At 36.8% G+C, this 16,126-nt stretch overlaps 1 protein-coding gene and 1 long non-coding RNA gene across 9 annotated transcripts in view; one reads left to right on the top strand and one right to left on the bottom strand.

Moving 5' to 3' along the window:
* The window catches only part of SEC24D (SEC24 homolog D, COPII component), a 105,489-nt gene that overhangs the window by 74,294 nt on the left and 15,069 nt on the right, over positions 1 to 16,126 (top strand). For all 8 annotated transcript variants that reach the window (XM_078366571.1, XM_078366573.1, XM_078366572.1 and 5 more), the window contains 8 exons: positions 946 to 1,137; positions 1,722 to 1,815; positions 8,225 to 8,341; positions 9,468 to 9,638; positions 12,588 to 12,684; positions 12,816 to 12,961; positions 14,319 to 14,457; positions 15,239 to 15,357. In XM_078366571.1, the coding sequence (XP_078222697.1) occupies positions 946 to 1,137; positions 1,722 to 1,815; positions 8,225 to 8,341; positions 9,468 to 9,638; positions 12,588 to 12,684; positions 12,816 to 12,961; positions 14,319 to 14,457; positions 15,239 to 15,357 (1,075 nt within the window). The remainder of the gene's footprint in view (positions 1 to 945; positions 1,138 to 1,721; positions 1,816 to 8,224; positions 8,342 to 9,467; positions 9,639 to 12,587; positions 12,685 to 12,815; positions 12,962 to 14,318; positions 14,458 to 15,238; positions 15,358 to 16,126) is intronic.
* On the bottom strand, positions 1,633 to 6,248 carry LOC128931574 (uncharacterized). Its single transcript, XR_008480111.2, has 3 exons — positions 6,001 to 6,248; positions 5,720 to 5,799; positions 1,633 to 3,755 (listed from the first exon to the last, which is right to left on the bottom strand). It is a non-coding gene; the product is annotated as an uncharacterized LOC128931574 (long non-coding RNA).

Below are 16,126 nucleotides of genomic sequence, written 5' to 3' on the forward strand. Positions count from 1 at the left end.
ACTGATATCTAATGGTCAGAGAAAGTGGCATGTATCTTTTGTGGCTTTTACTTAACCATTGAGCACTATGTAATATTCTCCACTGAAAATTAGAGCATCAATAGTATCTAGGTGTTTTCTTTTAAAGGAGAGAAAAATAGTACAATGCACTCAGCAAACATGAAACTAAAGTTTAGACCACAAAATTCTGAATGTACTTACTATAGACGGTAGACTATAGACTGGAAGGATAATATTCATGCCTTTACACTTAGGGGAATACTAAAGCCTCATTTTGGAATTTTTTAAAAAATCTACTTTTTGTTACAGTTTTGGAGCCTTGGAGCTTTTTAGTGCTTTGCCATGACCATCATAAATGCTCACCTTATAACAACTACGCCTTCATTTTATAAATGTATTTTATATATTTACCCTATGTGTTCATAAGGTATATAGTTCTCAAAATGTAGCCTGTTTTCTATTGAGATTTTCTGATATGTAAGAAAAGAATCAGAGAGGGGGAGCAAGTGTTTTCTCGATAAAAGCAGCTGTCCTGTTAGTAATATGAGTGTGGTTTCCTCATCCCTTGCTTCAGATATTCCATTTGTTCTTCTGACCTTCTGGTGACTTTTGAGAGAGCTTTGCTTATAAGAAATGTAAGAAGCCTAGTTTATTGATGAAAAAAGCATTATTATTTTCTATAGATTAAAAATAAATGTTCCAGAAATATGATTTTTACCTAGAATTTTGAAGATTTTTTTCCTTATCAGTTTGTTTATTTTTGTGATAACTCATATCCCCTATTGCCATGACTAGTATTGTTTACACCTGGTAATAGAAAATAAGACAAAAACTTTAAACATGTCTTTATGTATTTTATAGAAGACACACTTACTGAATTTCAGATAGAAACCTCCTTTTCATTCTAAGTTTATAATGTATCTCAAACACGTTTTTTCCTTATAGGGAAGAGCAAGAAGAGATGTCTGCAATTCGAGTGGGTTTTATCACGTATAACAAAGTTCTCCATTTCTTTAATGTGAAGAGTAATTTGGCCCAGCCTCAGATGATGGTAGTGACAGATGTTGGAGAAGTCTTTGTTCCTTTGTTGGATGGTTTCCTTGTCAACTATCAAGAATCCCAATCTGTGATTCATAAGTAAATATCTAGCGTTTTATAATTTAAAAATGAATCAGGTGTCTGTCTTTAGTTGCACTGTGTTTTTATTCAATCATGCATTGTTTTGTCATTAGCAAGGTGGGTTCAAGGCATGGATTATACAACTCTATCATTTATGTTATCCTGTCTTTTTTTTTAATATAGACCAGTATCTAAAAGAAATAATTATTTGAATACTCATATTCAACCCTATCAGTTCTTCCTTTTTTTCTGGAAAGGTATTTTAAGGGAGCTATTTCCTATATGTGGATGAATGTATTCAGTGATGACAGTCACAGCTGAAGATATAGCCACTGTTCCAATAATTTATGGTCTAAGAGATCAGTAATGCAGTGAATAGGAAAAAATATCTACAAAGAGTGATTTTGTAAATGTTCTATTCAAGTCATAGATTTTGGTGCCAAGCCATGCTAAGATATTATTTCCTAAGGATACTTACCTATAGATGTTGGTGTCAAATAAATACCATATATGTTTAGGCTTGAAATGTCAATTATTTATTGCTTAAAGTTTATTAAAATATGCTAAACATTTCAGACCTTTTGCTTACTCATGTCTTATAGTTTGTTGGACCAGATTCCAGACATGTTTGCAGACTCTAATGAAAATGAGACTGTCTTTGCTCCTGTCATCCAGGCTGGCATGGAAGCACTAAAGGTGAGAAGAAGCCACTTCTAATTGCTAGTAAATAAATTTTAAAAACAGAGAGACCAAAAAAAAAAAACAAAGTTTCAGTTATGAAAGAAAATATACTCTTCATTAAAACGTGGGTCACTAGAGGCTATTCTAAACTTCCACTCAACTCTCAGGAGGAAATGGCCAAAACCACAGATTGGTCCCAGCGTTTCCATTCCAGGACTGTTAGCATCTGAGCAACTGATTTTGTCAGGATTTCCAGTTTAACTCCTCCCTCTGGCTTTTGTATGAACTTTATATGGTCTATTTTAAAATTAGTCCAACAATATCAGAACTACCAGATTACCATATCACCCTCCCCAGCCATGGGGTTTTCAAACATGCCAGGCCAAGTCCTTGTGACAGCCAATGACAGAGATGTGAATGCCAATTGCCAAAAGTAGATGAGAGGTTGGCCATGTCTCCAGTTGGGAAGCTGAGCCCAGAATGACTCTGGTCATCCTCATAGTAATGAAGACAGTAAACTGAAGAAGGCATAATGATTAAAAAGCCCTCACTCTAAATCATCATCATGACCTTAACACAAGAGTCAGACCACTTTGACCCTTACAGCTAGTTCCTAAAATTAATTTTAAAATGTTATTATTAAAGTTAAATTTTAATTTTAAAATAAAATGCTTAGTAATAATAATAACAGCAACAACAATATTACAGAACTGAGTTTATGAAATACTTCCCACATAATTTTATATCTGAATGTATAACTTGGTTCTAAGACAGTGATTCTTGCTTGGGTTTTCTTTATCTTCAAGAGTATTTACTTGTGGGATCAAAGATTTTTGTGGATATCACCCAAAAAGTCTCAGAATATATGTTAATTTAACATAAAATTAACAAGAAATATGATATCGTAAAGCAACTTGACGATAAATACAAATAAATACCTTCGATTTCAATTTGTAAGGGTTGTTTTTGTTGTTCTTTTCTCCTCCATTAAGGTATCTAGAAATCCATATGTAAATGTTTCTGTACACAATAAGTAATATATCACCCTACAAGGCTTTCTACTCTAAGAAATTAGGACTGGGAATAATACTATATTCATGGATTTGTATATGAAAAGAAGGAAGAGTAGATATGCATTAGCTAATATTTCATCAATTAAGAGAGCATAGTAAAGTAGAATTGTAAAGCCAAGGCTTCCAGAGGACCTGACCATAGGCTCCCAGCTCAACCCCATATTTCATTTCTAAAAGGGGCAATCTTACAACAGTGGTTTCCACATTGGCAGTCCACAAGAGGCCTAGAGGCTGTTTGGCAGCTTAGAAAGAAAAGCTATATAAAGCAAATTGTGTATGTGCATTCTATGTATTTGAAATTTGATATAATTATGATACATTATTGAAAACCACTATGTTCTTAATAGCCATGTTCTCCAAGGTTGCTCATGCAGTACAATGACCACAGCAATCAGTATATTCCGCTATCAGTTACTTTACTAGAGTCCAGCTCATTTCAGCCAATGTGATGTATCTTCATATGTTTTGCATGTTTTTTGGTCATATTTGTAATTTTATTATAATAATGAATATTTTACCTTGACATTTAAAAATGAGAAGAAACTAATATCTAAATATATAAGAACTCAGGATAAGTTCATAAATACAAAGTTAATAGTATATATTAACTTTGTATTTATGTATAATAGAGTAGTATAATAGTGTTCTTACAAAGTAGAATGAACTATCTTTATAAAAGGTAAATAACTCTTTAAAAATAGATAAGGAACTATCTTGACAAAATGCCACTGTTGGACATAATGTCAACGGCAGTTACTACCATCCCTGCTGGCAAAGTAAACATTGTTCTCCCCAACGTCAGTTTTCATGTGGAGGCTGTGTGATGCTCCACCGCTGTCCCTGCCTCTGGGCTGCTTACAGTATGCTGGAGGAGATGTAACTCTGTAATACAAAACACAATGTTCGTTGGTTATGTTTTTTTAATGGGGGTGGGAGAAGGGCAAAGAGTAACTTTGGAAAGCCCAGGACTGTGGCTGGTCAGCCAAATAGCTCAGGATATTCTGCCCGGAAGACCAGAGATGAGAGTCTCATCCCCTGTGCACAGGGAGTAGAAATGGAAAGAACATAAAGTGAAAGATTTCTTATCGTGTGTCCAAGTGAAAACATTTCAGAATTATACTCCCCTATTTGAATTGTAGCTTTATTTTCTATCAGCTACATGCCACATAAAATCTATATATAATCAGTAGTAGTAAACTTCTTGAAGCAAACAGAGTAGACAAAAACTAACCAAAAAATATGCTAATTTGTCATGAAAATAAACAGCAACTCTTTGGAAAGTTCTTATGTGCACTTTTGAAAAGTCCTTGAAATATCCAGCTACAGGCTTTAGTGTACTACTTTCTGTTGTAAATGCCTCGATGTCCACAGCATCTTGTACTCTTAGCACTTTTTTCCCCACATAGCCTTTAAAAATCTGCATTTATTTCAAAATCTGACCTTCATAACTCAACTACACATGAATTGCTGGCATTGTCTTTTCACTTGGCCAAAGAACAGTTTACTGAGTTAGCTATTGTTTCCACCATAAAATTAGGGGTAATATTTGGCAAAAAAAAAAAAAAAAGAAGAAGAAAATGATCTTTAGTGGTTATGCTTAAAATATATGAGTTGAGGGGGACTTATCTTTAAATTATCCATATAGGTATTTAAATTTGATTGCAGGGGAATGCATCACAAACAATGCTCCTTGAGCAAGGGTCTATGGAGCACCATAGAATGGAAGGTGGTAGTCTCAGTGGGGGTTGGAGAAACACAAAATCAAGGTCCTTCCTTTTCAGGGAGCCCTTGATCTACAGGAGGACATACTAGAATACTTAAAAGTTGTGATACAAATGTCATTAATTCTAGAATAGTCTTTTCTATAAAGAAGAGCAGGTAAAGTCAAGGGTGTTAATAACTTATCTCTCAGAGAAAGGGGTGTCAGATCTGAATTTCAAACTATGAGTTATCCAGGTCAGCCTCTCTCAACCTGTTTTCTGCTATAATAAGAATAATATATACCATTCATTAATTCTGCATGACTCACTCCTATTGGCAAAGTCAGACTTTGGTTAAAACATAAATTTTTGTAGGGAATAAAACATTTAATACATAGGACCTTTATCTTTTATTAATTTGCTACTTCTAAAAGCCTGTATAATGGTGTGCTTATGAAATTATGGATCTAAAATTAACCATTTCATAAGGAAAAAATAAATATTGCCACTTTTTTAATAATACTGACCTTTTTTTCCAGTGGGCCCTGATGTTTTTTCCCTCAGAGTTTTACTATAGGTAATATAATAAAATATAAAAAGACAAAGTATGTTTAATTATGGTTAATACCATGTAGTAGATGATATAATTCTCCCAACAATATTTTGTGTAGTTTAATGTATTGACTTGTCATGAGATAACTGAAAATTAAAGAAGTTAAATAATTTGTCCAGTGTCACTCAAATAAAATGGCTGATTCTGATCATGACAGGTAAGACCCATGTTCTTTACTGCTGTGGTATAAAATGACAATATTAATATGAGTAGAGAATATCTAAATGAATAGATTTTTGGACAGTGAATGCCTTAGGGGAATTGGGTAGGCCAGGCAGGAAAAGCTGGTGAGAAGGTAGACTTTTTATTAAAGCTTTATACTCTCTATGATATTTGAATGCTTTTTAAAAGTATTTTTATAATAATAAAAGCTACAGGGCTGGGCATGGTGGCTCATGCCTATAATCCCAACACTTTGGGAGGCTGATATGAGCAGATTACCTGAGGTCGGGAGTTCAAGACCAGCCTAACCAACATGGAGAAACCGCGTTTCTACTAAAAATACAAAATTAGCCGGGCATGGTGTTGCATACCTGTAATCCAGCTACTCAGGAGGCTGAGGCACAAGAATTGCTTGAAACTGGGAAGTGGAGGTTACTTCCCTAAAGGCTCTCTATCAAAAAAAAAAGAAAATTATAGAAATAATAAATTTACAGTCATAGAATTTCAGGGTTTCAACATGCTTAACATTTTGTAATCGATATTATTGTAAATTTTACTCTGATTTGGTCATTGGAGCTAATGTGTCTTTACTGGCCAAAATCTTGCTAGTCCCTTTCTCCTATTCCGTACACATATACCTATAGATTCATACCTGTTCTTCATTCATCCTTGTGTTCTTGTATTAATAAGAACTGTATCCGTCAGTAATTTTCAGTAGAAGACACATACAACAGTAAGATCACAGAACACAAATTTTTGCTCACTACCGGCCATAGCAGAGACGAGACAGCAGGCCCCAGGTTACACCCCTTCTCAGCATGTCAGCTGTGTCTTCACCTCTCTGACCCACTCCACAGAGATTAGAATGTCAGTCACTGAAGGAGACATTGGGACAGGGCTAACCTTGAATTCTCTCTCTTTGTTTTAAGAGAGCTATTCACAAACCTAAGTACCTTATTATTAGCAGCACTTACTGCACATCTTGCAACTGAGCCAGGCACACTGTGCCTTTGCAAATAACAGCTGCAGGCAGAGAGCTGTAGAAATGCATTCCAGACCAAGGGAACAGAATGTGCATAGATAGGGATGTGTATAAAGCATGTGGTATATCCCAGGAAAGCAAGAAGCTTGTGTGGCTAAAACTTCCAGTGTAAGCAGATGTCAGGGGTAAGGACATGCAGGAAGTAAGACTGGAAAGATAGATGAAGACTCAACTTCAAAGGGCCTTTAAAGTTATTGTTTACTGGTTGTGACCTGGGGCAAATTGAATGAGTCTCAGTTTGCCTATTCTTAAAATGCAAACAGTAATACCTGCTGAACAAGGTTGTAAGTGTTAAAGAAAACATGTGAAGAGCCTGGCACAGAGCTGCATGCAGTAAATGTTGGTAGCAGCTCATCTCAACTGTTTCTCACCCTTCCTGCTCCTACCCAGATAAAGGACTGTGGACTTTATCCTGTACTAGAAAACCTTCAGGATTCCTTCCTCCCTTTCTCTTCCTCTGTCCCTCTCTTCGTCTCTCCCTCCCTCCCTCCTTCCCTCCTTCCCTCCTTCCCTCCTTCCCTCCTTCCCTCCTTCCCTCCTTCCCTCCTTCCCTCCTTCCCTCCTTCCCTCCTTCCCTCCTTCCTTCCCTCCCTCCCTCCCTCCCTCCCTCCCTCCCTCCCTCCCTCCCTCCCTCCCTCCCTCCCTCCCTCCTTCCTTCCTTCCTTCCTTCCTTCCTTCCTTCCTTCCTTCCTTCCTTCCTTCCTTCCTTCCTTCCTTCCTTCCATCTGGCTCTGTCACCTAGGCTGGAGTGCAGTGGCATGATCATAGGTCACTGCAGCCTCAAACTCCTAGGCTTAAGCAATCCCTTCACCTCAGCCTCCTTACTAGTGGGTACTACAAGCATGCACCACCATACTCAGCTCATCTTTCAGTTTTTGTAGAGACAAGAGTCTCACTACATTGCCTGGGCTGGTCTCAAACTCCTGGGTTCAAGCAGTCGTCCTGCATTGGCCTCCCAAGGTGTTAGGATTACCAGCATGAGCAATTGTGCTCAGCTCTTCAGGATTCGTAAGGATAAAAGCCACATACCTGATCAGAGCTATTGTTTTCATTTCAGAGGCACTGCTCTGGTGCAGTGTGCACTGTGGTTTGGAGGTTGGTGGGGTTGGTAGGACAATATTGAATCATACTTAATTCCAGGAAATTCTGCTTAGTAGGTTACTTCTTAGCATGTTAAATAAGATTTTAAGTCTTGATTCTTAATGCTGACTTGACTGTCATGGAGCTTGACTCTTCTTTTTGTTGCTTCCCAGAGACTACAGATATATAATCTTGATCCCATACTTTTCCTCTTGGCATCATGCCTCATAGCTCTTAGTTCCTGGTGTCTACTGTTGCCAATGACCACTACGTTCTTATGTGTTCTTCCTCAAAATACCACTGTAGCTTTAATCCATGTTTACTAAAGATCTGAAATAAGAGCTTATTTTGCATCATCATCCTGGGAATTCTACCATCTACTTTACATTATGAGATCGCCTGGTCTGGGAGGCTATACTGTAGGCTAAATAAGAAAGTGTTTTCATCATAACATTATTTTAGTAGTTTTTTTTTTTTTTTTTTTTAAGTGTCATGATACGTAGACCTAGCTTTAAATGTTGGCTCTCTTTCATTTACAACTTTTATGACTTTTGGCCTATCCTCTCTCAGCCTCAGTTTTCTAATCTGTAAAATAGAATAGTACCTCCCCAGGGGACACAAAGGTTATTATGAGGATTAAATTAAATGAATATAGTTCTTAGCTCATAGAAAGAACCTATATTTTATTTTCTGATTCTCTTAAAATGTTCCTACTCAAGGCATTTTCTGTGGGTTTTGGGTTTTTTTTTTTTAGGCAGCAGACTGTCCTGGGAAGCTGTTCATCTTCCATTCTTCCTTGCCAACTGCTGAAGCACCAGGAAAGCTCAAAAACAGAGATGATAAAAAACTGGTTAATACAGACAAAGAGAAGGTACTTGTAAACAGTTACTCTTTTAGTATCTATATGTCAGTTATTAAGAGGAGTTAAAGAGGCAATGTGTTCTTAGTGTAAGAAAAGGGGAGAAACTAAGTCACATAAATTAAGATAAATTAAGTCAAGGGCATTGCATATTATAGGAATATTTTGGATTACAAACAGCTTAAAATATTTTATATTCCTAGCAAAACCGATTTCTGAAATATGTATATTAAAATAAGGGCCCAGGCTAGGCATGGTGGCTCATGCCTGTAATCTCAGCACTCTGGGAGGCCAAGGTAGGTGGATCACTTGAAGTCAGGAGTTCAGTCTGGCCAACATGGTGAAACCCCATCTCTACTAAAAATACAAAAATTAGCTAGGCGTGGGAGCTACTTGGGAGGCTGAGGCAGAAGAATTGCTTGAACCCAAGAAGTAGATGTTGCATCACGCCACTGCACTGCAGCCTGGGCAGCAGATTTGAGACTCCATCTAAAAAAAAAAGGTGGAACGGTGGGGAGGTGTCCCAAACTTTTTCATGCATAATCAGCATAAGAGAGGCTGAATGATAAGACTATTATAGAAATGGAGGAAGTGGGGGAAAAACAGCAGATTGAAAGGGTAGAGGGCTTTAGACTGTTACATCTAATGATACATAGACTGTACCATCTGACGATACCCCTTGGAGGTAGAGACCTGAGGCATGAAGCACAGGCATGGGGTTCTCAAAATATGCCTGTGCCTAAAACCTCTGACAGTGTAGCAGTGAAGAGAAAGTCCGTGGGATGAATAAGGCTATGGACATAAGGATCCAACTAGTGGTTACACAGCAACTACAGGTTGCTTCATCTAAGTCTGTAAAGTAAGGGCTGCAATATCAGCTTCATTGGGATTGATGGAGTATCAAATAAAATTGAACACAAAATTATTTCACACAGCATGGACCTGGCACAGACTGAGTCCTCAGCAGGTGGCCACTGCGCTGATGATGGCCACAGTGTGTTTCTAAAGCCTAGTTCACTTACCTGGAAAATGTCTATTTTTCCATTTTGAAAATTCAACAAGAATTCAATGGAAATTTAAAATTTAAACCAAAAACATTTTATAATTGTTCTTTTTCCTTTATGCATCTTTCTTCCAGATACTTTTCCAGCCCCAAACAAATGTCTATGACTCATTGGCCAAGGACTGTGTGGCTCACGGCTGCTCTGTGACCCTCTTCCTCTTTCCCAGTCAGTATGTGGATGTGGCCTCACTGGGGCTGGTTCCTCAGCTCACTGGAGGAACCCTTTACAAATACAGCAATTTCCAGGTAAATGCCAGCAATTTGTTCACCTCAGTCTTCCACTCCCATTTTAATTTTGGTGTTTAAATTATAGGTTTAAAAAGCTGTGTTCACTTGTGGGTAGATGACAAATATAAATTCAAGAGCAGATGGAAAACAAAGTATATTGTTGGCCTTTTTTATCAGGAGAGTTCTGCATCTTGGCTTCAACCAAACTTGGATCAAAAATATTCAAAATTAAATATTGTAACATACTGAATATGTACAGACTTTTTTCATTATGTTCTATAGTTATAACAATTATGGACATAACATTCACACTGTATTGGGTATTATAAGTAATGTAAGCTGGGCGCAGTGGCCCAGTGTCTGTAATCTCAGGGCTTTGAGAGGTTGAGGTGGGAGGATCACTTGAGACCAGGACTTCAAAATCAGACTGGGCTGCATAGCAAGACCCTGTCTTGGCAAAAAATTAAAAACTAAGTAATCTAGAGATGACTTAAGGGATATGTAAGATGTGTGTAGGTTATATGCAAATATACCATTTTATGTTAGGGATTTGAGCATCTGGTACATTTTGGTATCTGTGGGAGGTTCTGGAACCAATCCCCCACAGATAATGAGGGACGACTCTGTCTGTCTGTCTGTCTGTCTCTCTCTCTCTCTCTCTCTCTCTCTCTCTCTCTGTGTGTGTGTGTGTGTGTGTGTGTGTGGTTCAGCAGTTCCATACTTCCTAAGTGTTTGGTGATAGAATGAGCTCATTTATCCTCAGAGTTAAATATCAGTGTGAACTTTTGTAATGGGGAAAAATATATTTTATGTAAAATATACTTGAGATAATACTTTTAAAAGTGACTGCATATTTGTTTTAAATTATTGGGATTTTAGGGATCAATTCATTACACTTCTCTCTTCCAAACCTGAATTGAGACAGATGTTCAAGAGATGATCAAAATATCTGCACTATAATGACCTGAGTCTGTAGGCAAGTGGGTTTGCTAATGATTTACCCCTGAATTTGACAAACTTATACACCCAAGCACAGAGTGGGCACAATTTGAGTTTCTCCTGTGGACCTTGTGCCTTGAAAACACACTGCATTGAGGGACAGAAAATGTATGACTCTTGCAGGCCAGCTGCCTTCCTATGAAGAGGACTCAGAAGAGGCTGAGCTGTGCCCACCCATTCCTTTTCCCAAATTTATTAATCAGATAAGTCATTCCCCCTCTCACCTAATGTGTGTGCCTGGACAGACATGGAGACATGGACTGGGAAGATGTGTTCTCCAACATGAATAACAAATGTTAGTCATCTACTTTTGTTAATCATCAATACTATTCTTAATAGAAACTAGTTACATATTTATATTATAAACTAGTTAAGGGACTTGATAAAACCAATGATTATAAATGAAATAAAATTGAAAAAGCTTTAACAACATTTTCTGAGATGTCTGGATAAAAGTATTTTCAGCCACACTCTAGAAAATAAGCTCTTAATAATCATACAAAATTCTAACCCTTACTCATGCTACACATACTCTGGGTACTGAGGTACATGAAACCTACCATGCTGATGTAGGTTTCATGTACCTCAATGTTAGCTCCTTTTCCAGCTAGGGGGATAAATTTCATCAGAAGCTTTTTCCCCCCACTTTTCCAAAAAGGACTTTATCATCCTCCATTCCTGGCATATGTGAATTGTCCTGGGGTTCTTGCTAGGTCCTTCACTATGTACTGGTGTGATCATCTACATGGTAGTGACTTGGCTTCAAAGAGCAGCCTACTAAGTGATGTGTAGGCAGGGGGTGCTCTGCAGTGTAATCATCCAGGTGTATTACTTTTTTTTCTATTTAAGTTTTTGAGTTATATGCCAACTGTATGTAGTTTCTGATATAATAAAAGATATTTACTTGTACCTCAACATATCCATAATTATTATTGATTCCTTCAATGTTACTAAAAAAGAAATGTGGTTATCATCCAGCAGAGGAAAAACCTCTAAGATGTAAACAGGCAGTAAAATATTTTATAATAAAAGAGTGTTAATGTTGCCTATGCTGTTATTCAGTTATTTGTGTTTACTCTAATTGTTGCAAAACTGAATCCTACCATAGCATTTCTTTTTCATCTTCAACAATACAAATTTTAATAGCCTTTTCCATTCAGTAGCATTATAAGATGAAAATGATGGTCAAGAACTATGCAGGCACCACCCAGTTGTATGTAAGCAAATAAAGGGATTATTATAAAGATTGTGTCTGTGATCTCCCTCTTTCCTTTTCTCCTTCATTCTCTTTGGGATTTGTGTTTCAGTGTGTCTCCTACATGTCAAATAGTAGTGAAAATTTCCTAAAGAGCTTCACTGACGAGGTCAGATGAGACGCTTTAGAAGCTGGTGTTCAGCTAGTTTGTTTACTATCTTGGGTGACCTCTGAGCTCAGTATTGTGCACATATGCATATTATGTAAATGTTGCTTAGTTGTGGAATGTGGTCATCCTTCAAAAATATGATGATCATAGAATAGTTAATAAGGGTAGGAGAGGTGTTTATACTTCCCTCTACATAGCTTCACAAAGCTCTGAATGTAGTCAGATTTTTAAAAAGCCCCAATTGCAGGGTCTTCCCCCAACCTCATTAAATGGGTATTATACACTGAGTCTTAATCGTGTCTCTTACCCCAAACCACTGAGTGGATCACTTATGCGCTCTTAATTTTCCCATTTGTGATTAATAATAGATGTTCTCATCTAAGTGTTAAAATGAAAGAAAATAATAGATGTGATTTTAGTTTCAAAAGTTAAGAAACAGTGTCCAAAGATCCTATATTTTCTTTAACCAAAGAAGCATAAGATATATGCAAAAATATGCTAAATCAGGATTTAAAAGTTATTTTAACTCATGATTAAAATGAGAACTGTTATTATAAGTATTTTACTGCCATCTGGTGGACACTGATCAGACTTTATTTTTTAGATGCACTTGGATAGCCAACAATTTTTGAACGACCTCAGAAATGATATTGAAAAGAAAATAGGCTTTGATGCTATTATGAGGGTTCGTACCAGCACAGGTAATTATCATTTATACAATTTTTCAGGTTTTTCTTGTATAATTGTTTCTTTTTCAAATTAATAACAGGCCAACAAAGAAAATAACAGTAAAATAAATAGAAGGAAAATTTTCCTTTTCCCTTATCTTTAGGTTTCAGAGCCACCGATTTCTTTGGTGGAATCTTGATGAACAACACCACTGATGTAGAAATGGCTGCCATCGACTGTGACAAGGCAGTTACTGTGGAGTTCAAGCACGATGACAAACTCAGCGAAGACAGTGGAGCCTTAATCCAGGTGATTGAAAATTTATTCCCAAGTTTTGTTTTTTAGTTTGTTACCTACAATGATCAGTGGGGAGACTGAAATACCAACAAATGTATTAGTGTCTCGATAAAAAAATTCAACTCTCTTTCTCCAAAGTCAAAAGTCAGTAGATTAGAACATTCAATTGTGAGGTTTCTCCATACTCATTCATATTTCCTACTTATATGAAGTGACAATTTTGTGTCATTGCATGCAAGTCCAGCAAATTTGTGGTAAGTATCAGAGGCATCAGCAAACTGGCTTCCAACAGTATTCACTTCTGTTGTGCTTCAGACCATTCACGTCTACCATATCTGTATTAGTTTGCTAGGGCTGCTATAAGAAACACTACAGAGTGAGCCGCTTAAACAACAGAAATTTATTTTCTCACAGTTCTGGAGGCTGGAAGTCCAAGATCAAGGTTTCTGAGGGCCTGGAGGGAAGGATCTGTTCCAGGCCCCTGTCCTTGGTTTGTAGATGGTTTTCTTCTCCCTGTGTCTTCACATCATCTTTCCTCTGTTACATGTCTATGTCTGAAGTTTTTCCTCTTATTCAGTCATAATGAATTAGGGTGCACTCTACTGAACTCACTTTAATTAATTTACCTCTTTAAAGACCTCATCTCCAAATACTTAGGTAATAGGGGGTTAGGACGTTGGAGGAACCACAGTTCAGCCCCTAATACCATGTTAATCATATTATATTATAAGCAAGTGAAATAGGATTTGCTTTGTTTAAAGTGAAACTAGCTAAAAGCCATGGAGACTTTGAATTAAAAAAAGAAAAACTATGGCCACTAGATATACATGGTCATAGTTTTCAAACATTAGCATCATCTTTAAAGGATGAAGAGAGGCTGGCATTACGTTGAGGAAGAACTTTTAATTAAAGTTTATATTTCAATCACAGATATTTGGGGGGTAGTTCTATCTATGCATTCTTGAAATGTATATCATCAGCATAAGACCTAAATCCATTGTGAAAGCTAGTTGTATGTTTTTAAGGAAGTGAGCCTTGAGTAGGGCTCTGAGCATGTGAAGGTATTGTCTCTGGACCTCGATCCCTGGTAATAAAACATGAGCTATGAAAAATGAAGACTAGTGGTAGAAATGTGATTATTTACATGTGAATCACTCATCAGTTTAAACTGGTGAAGTACTACCTTGAAACCCAGCAAACGAATGGGTCATTATACTCATATACTTCCTATTGTTCATTCTTTAATAATAATAGAAAAAATATCTTTTATCTATCTGTACACAGTGTTTTGTAAATGCAAGTAAGATTAAGGTAGTTTGGGTGGATATGTTAATCAGAAAAACATGTGACCTCAATGTTGCTTCTACAGTGTGCTGTGCTTTACACAACAATCAGTGGTCAAAGAAGACTTCGGATTCACAATCTTGGCTTAAACTGCAGTTCCCAGCTGGCCGATCTTTATAAGAGCTGTGAAACAGATGCCCTTATCAACTTCTTTGCCAAGTCAGGTAACACTTTGCCAATCCTGAGGTTCAGGAACCCTTGCTTAGTAATTCAGTCAAGGTATGTCAGTAGCTAAAAAGCACTGTGGTTTTGCAGCCTTCTGGTGGGTAAATTCAGAACTAATACAAGCAAAGTCTGAGGGAGAATAGTCAGATTTTTAACTCTAAATTAATAAGTGAGGTAATTCAGTTCAGGGCCAGTCTATACAGACTTACTTGAAGCTTCCTTCCAGAGTAGCAGTCTGAATTGAAATTTAGGAATAGGATGCTTAGACCCTCATTATGGTATGTAATCATGCCCTCTGACACATTGGGGTAATGGATGAGACCACTTCTAATGCTAGACTAAACTTGCTTATCGATACCATGTTAACTATGAAATAGAATGGGCCCGAGATGAACTTTTCTTTGGCTTTCCTTGAGAAATTCTACATACACTAAGGTTTGGAAAAGGTAGCAATCTAGCCTGTAAGAATTCAGGATATCAAAAAATGACAAATAGGCCTGCCTTTTTTTCTGCATGTACAATTTTAATACTCTGAAGATAAATCTTCAGGCCAGTGTAACCTTTGCCATAGGTAGGCCAATGTTCTCCATAGCTAGATCATCATATTTAATCAAGAAGAGACCATTAGCAAATGACTTGAACAGATTTAAATATTATTCTTGCTTGGTGGTCTGAAGATAATAGCAACTTGTTCCTTGTCTGATTATTTGAAGAGTCTGAATATTATTATCACTGTCTTGAGCTAAAACTGATGTCCTTTTCATTGTTTTGTGCACGTAGCTTTTAAAGCAGTTCTCCACCAGCCTTTGAAGGTCATCCGGGAAATTCTAGTTAATCAGACTGCCCATATGTTGGCATGTTACCGGAAGAATTGTGCCAGTCCTTCTGCAGCAAGCCAGGTGAGCTACCTATTGTACATAGATGTTGACTGTTAGAATCGACTACTCAGTTCTTCAGCACATAGCTGTTGAAGGCTTATGATGTTGCAGGCACTTTGATGCTGTGACTGTGATAGTAAACCATGTAGCTGAGAAGATTAAGAATGTTGTATATAAGAAGTGTCCTAATATAAACAGGATTCTCTTTTTTTATCCAGAGATGGGTATTTTGTTATGAAATGTGTATGCCTAAATACATTTTAGGCATAGTAACAAAGCTGACATGAGGAGATGGTAGCAATAACATATTTTATAAGCAAATATAATTTATAAATATAAATACTGGAGTTCTTTACATTTAAAAGTTTTTAATAGGTGTGAAGAGTTTTCACAGAATTGACTGTCTCCATCATCTAGTAATTTGAAATTTTAGAAGATTCTTTAAATAAACCTCACTTAGTCTTTCTCCTATAAAAGAAAAAGAAGAACCTCAAGTCCACATTTAATTTTGCATTTGTTCTTGTGTTCACATTCTCTTCTATGTCAATAAATGTTAGATGATATTTTTATAGCTGTATATCAAATATGTGAATATGGAATTTCAATTAAGACAACAACAGATGGGAAAACTTTCTAGTTTATTCATTGTCAAAAATGAGTGCTGATAGGATATCTGAAGCCCCACCTAAAAGAAAATTCTTGACAGAAAAGATAATGCAGATAAATTTGGAGTCCAAATTTATAATCTGGGCAAAGAAGGAAAACAAAACAAACACATTTACTAGATGGA

The sequence above is a fragment of the Callithrix jacchus genome, chromosome 3, assembly GCF_049354715.1.
Source record: "Callithrix jacchus isolate 240 chromosome 3, calJac240_pri, whole genome shotgun sequence".
Taxonomy (NCBI): domain Eukaryota; kingdom Metazoa; phylum Chordata; class Mammalia; order Primates; family Cebidae; genus Callithrix; species Callithrix jacchus.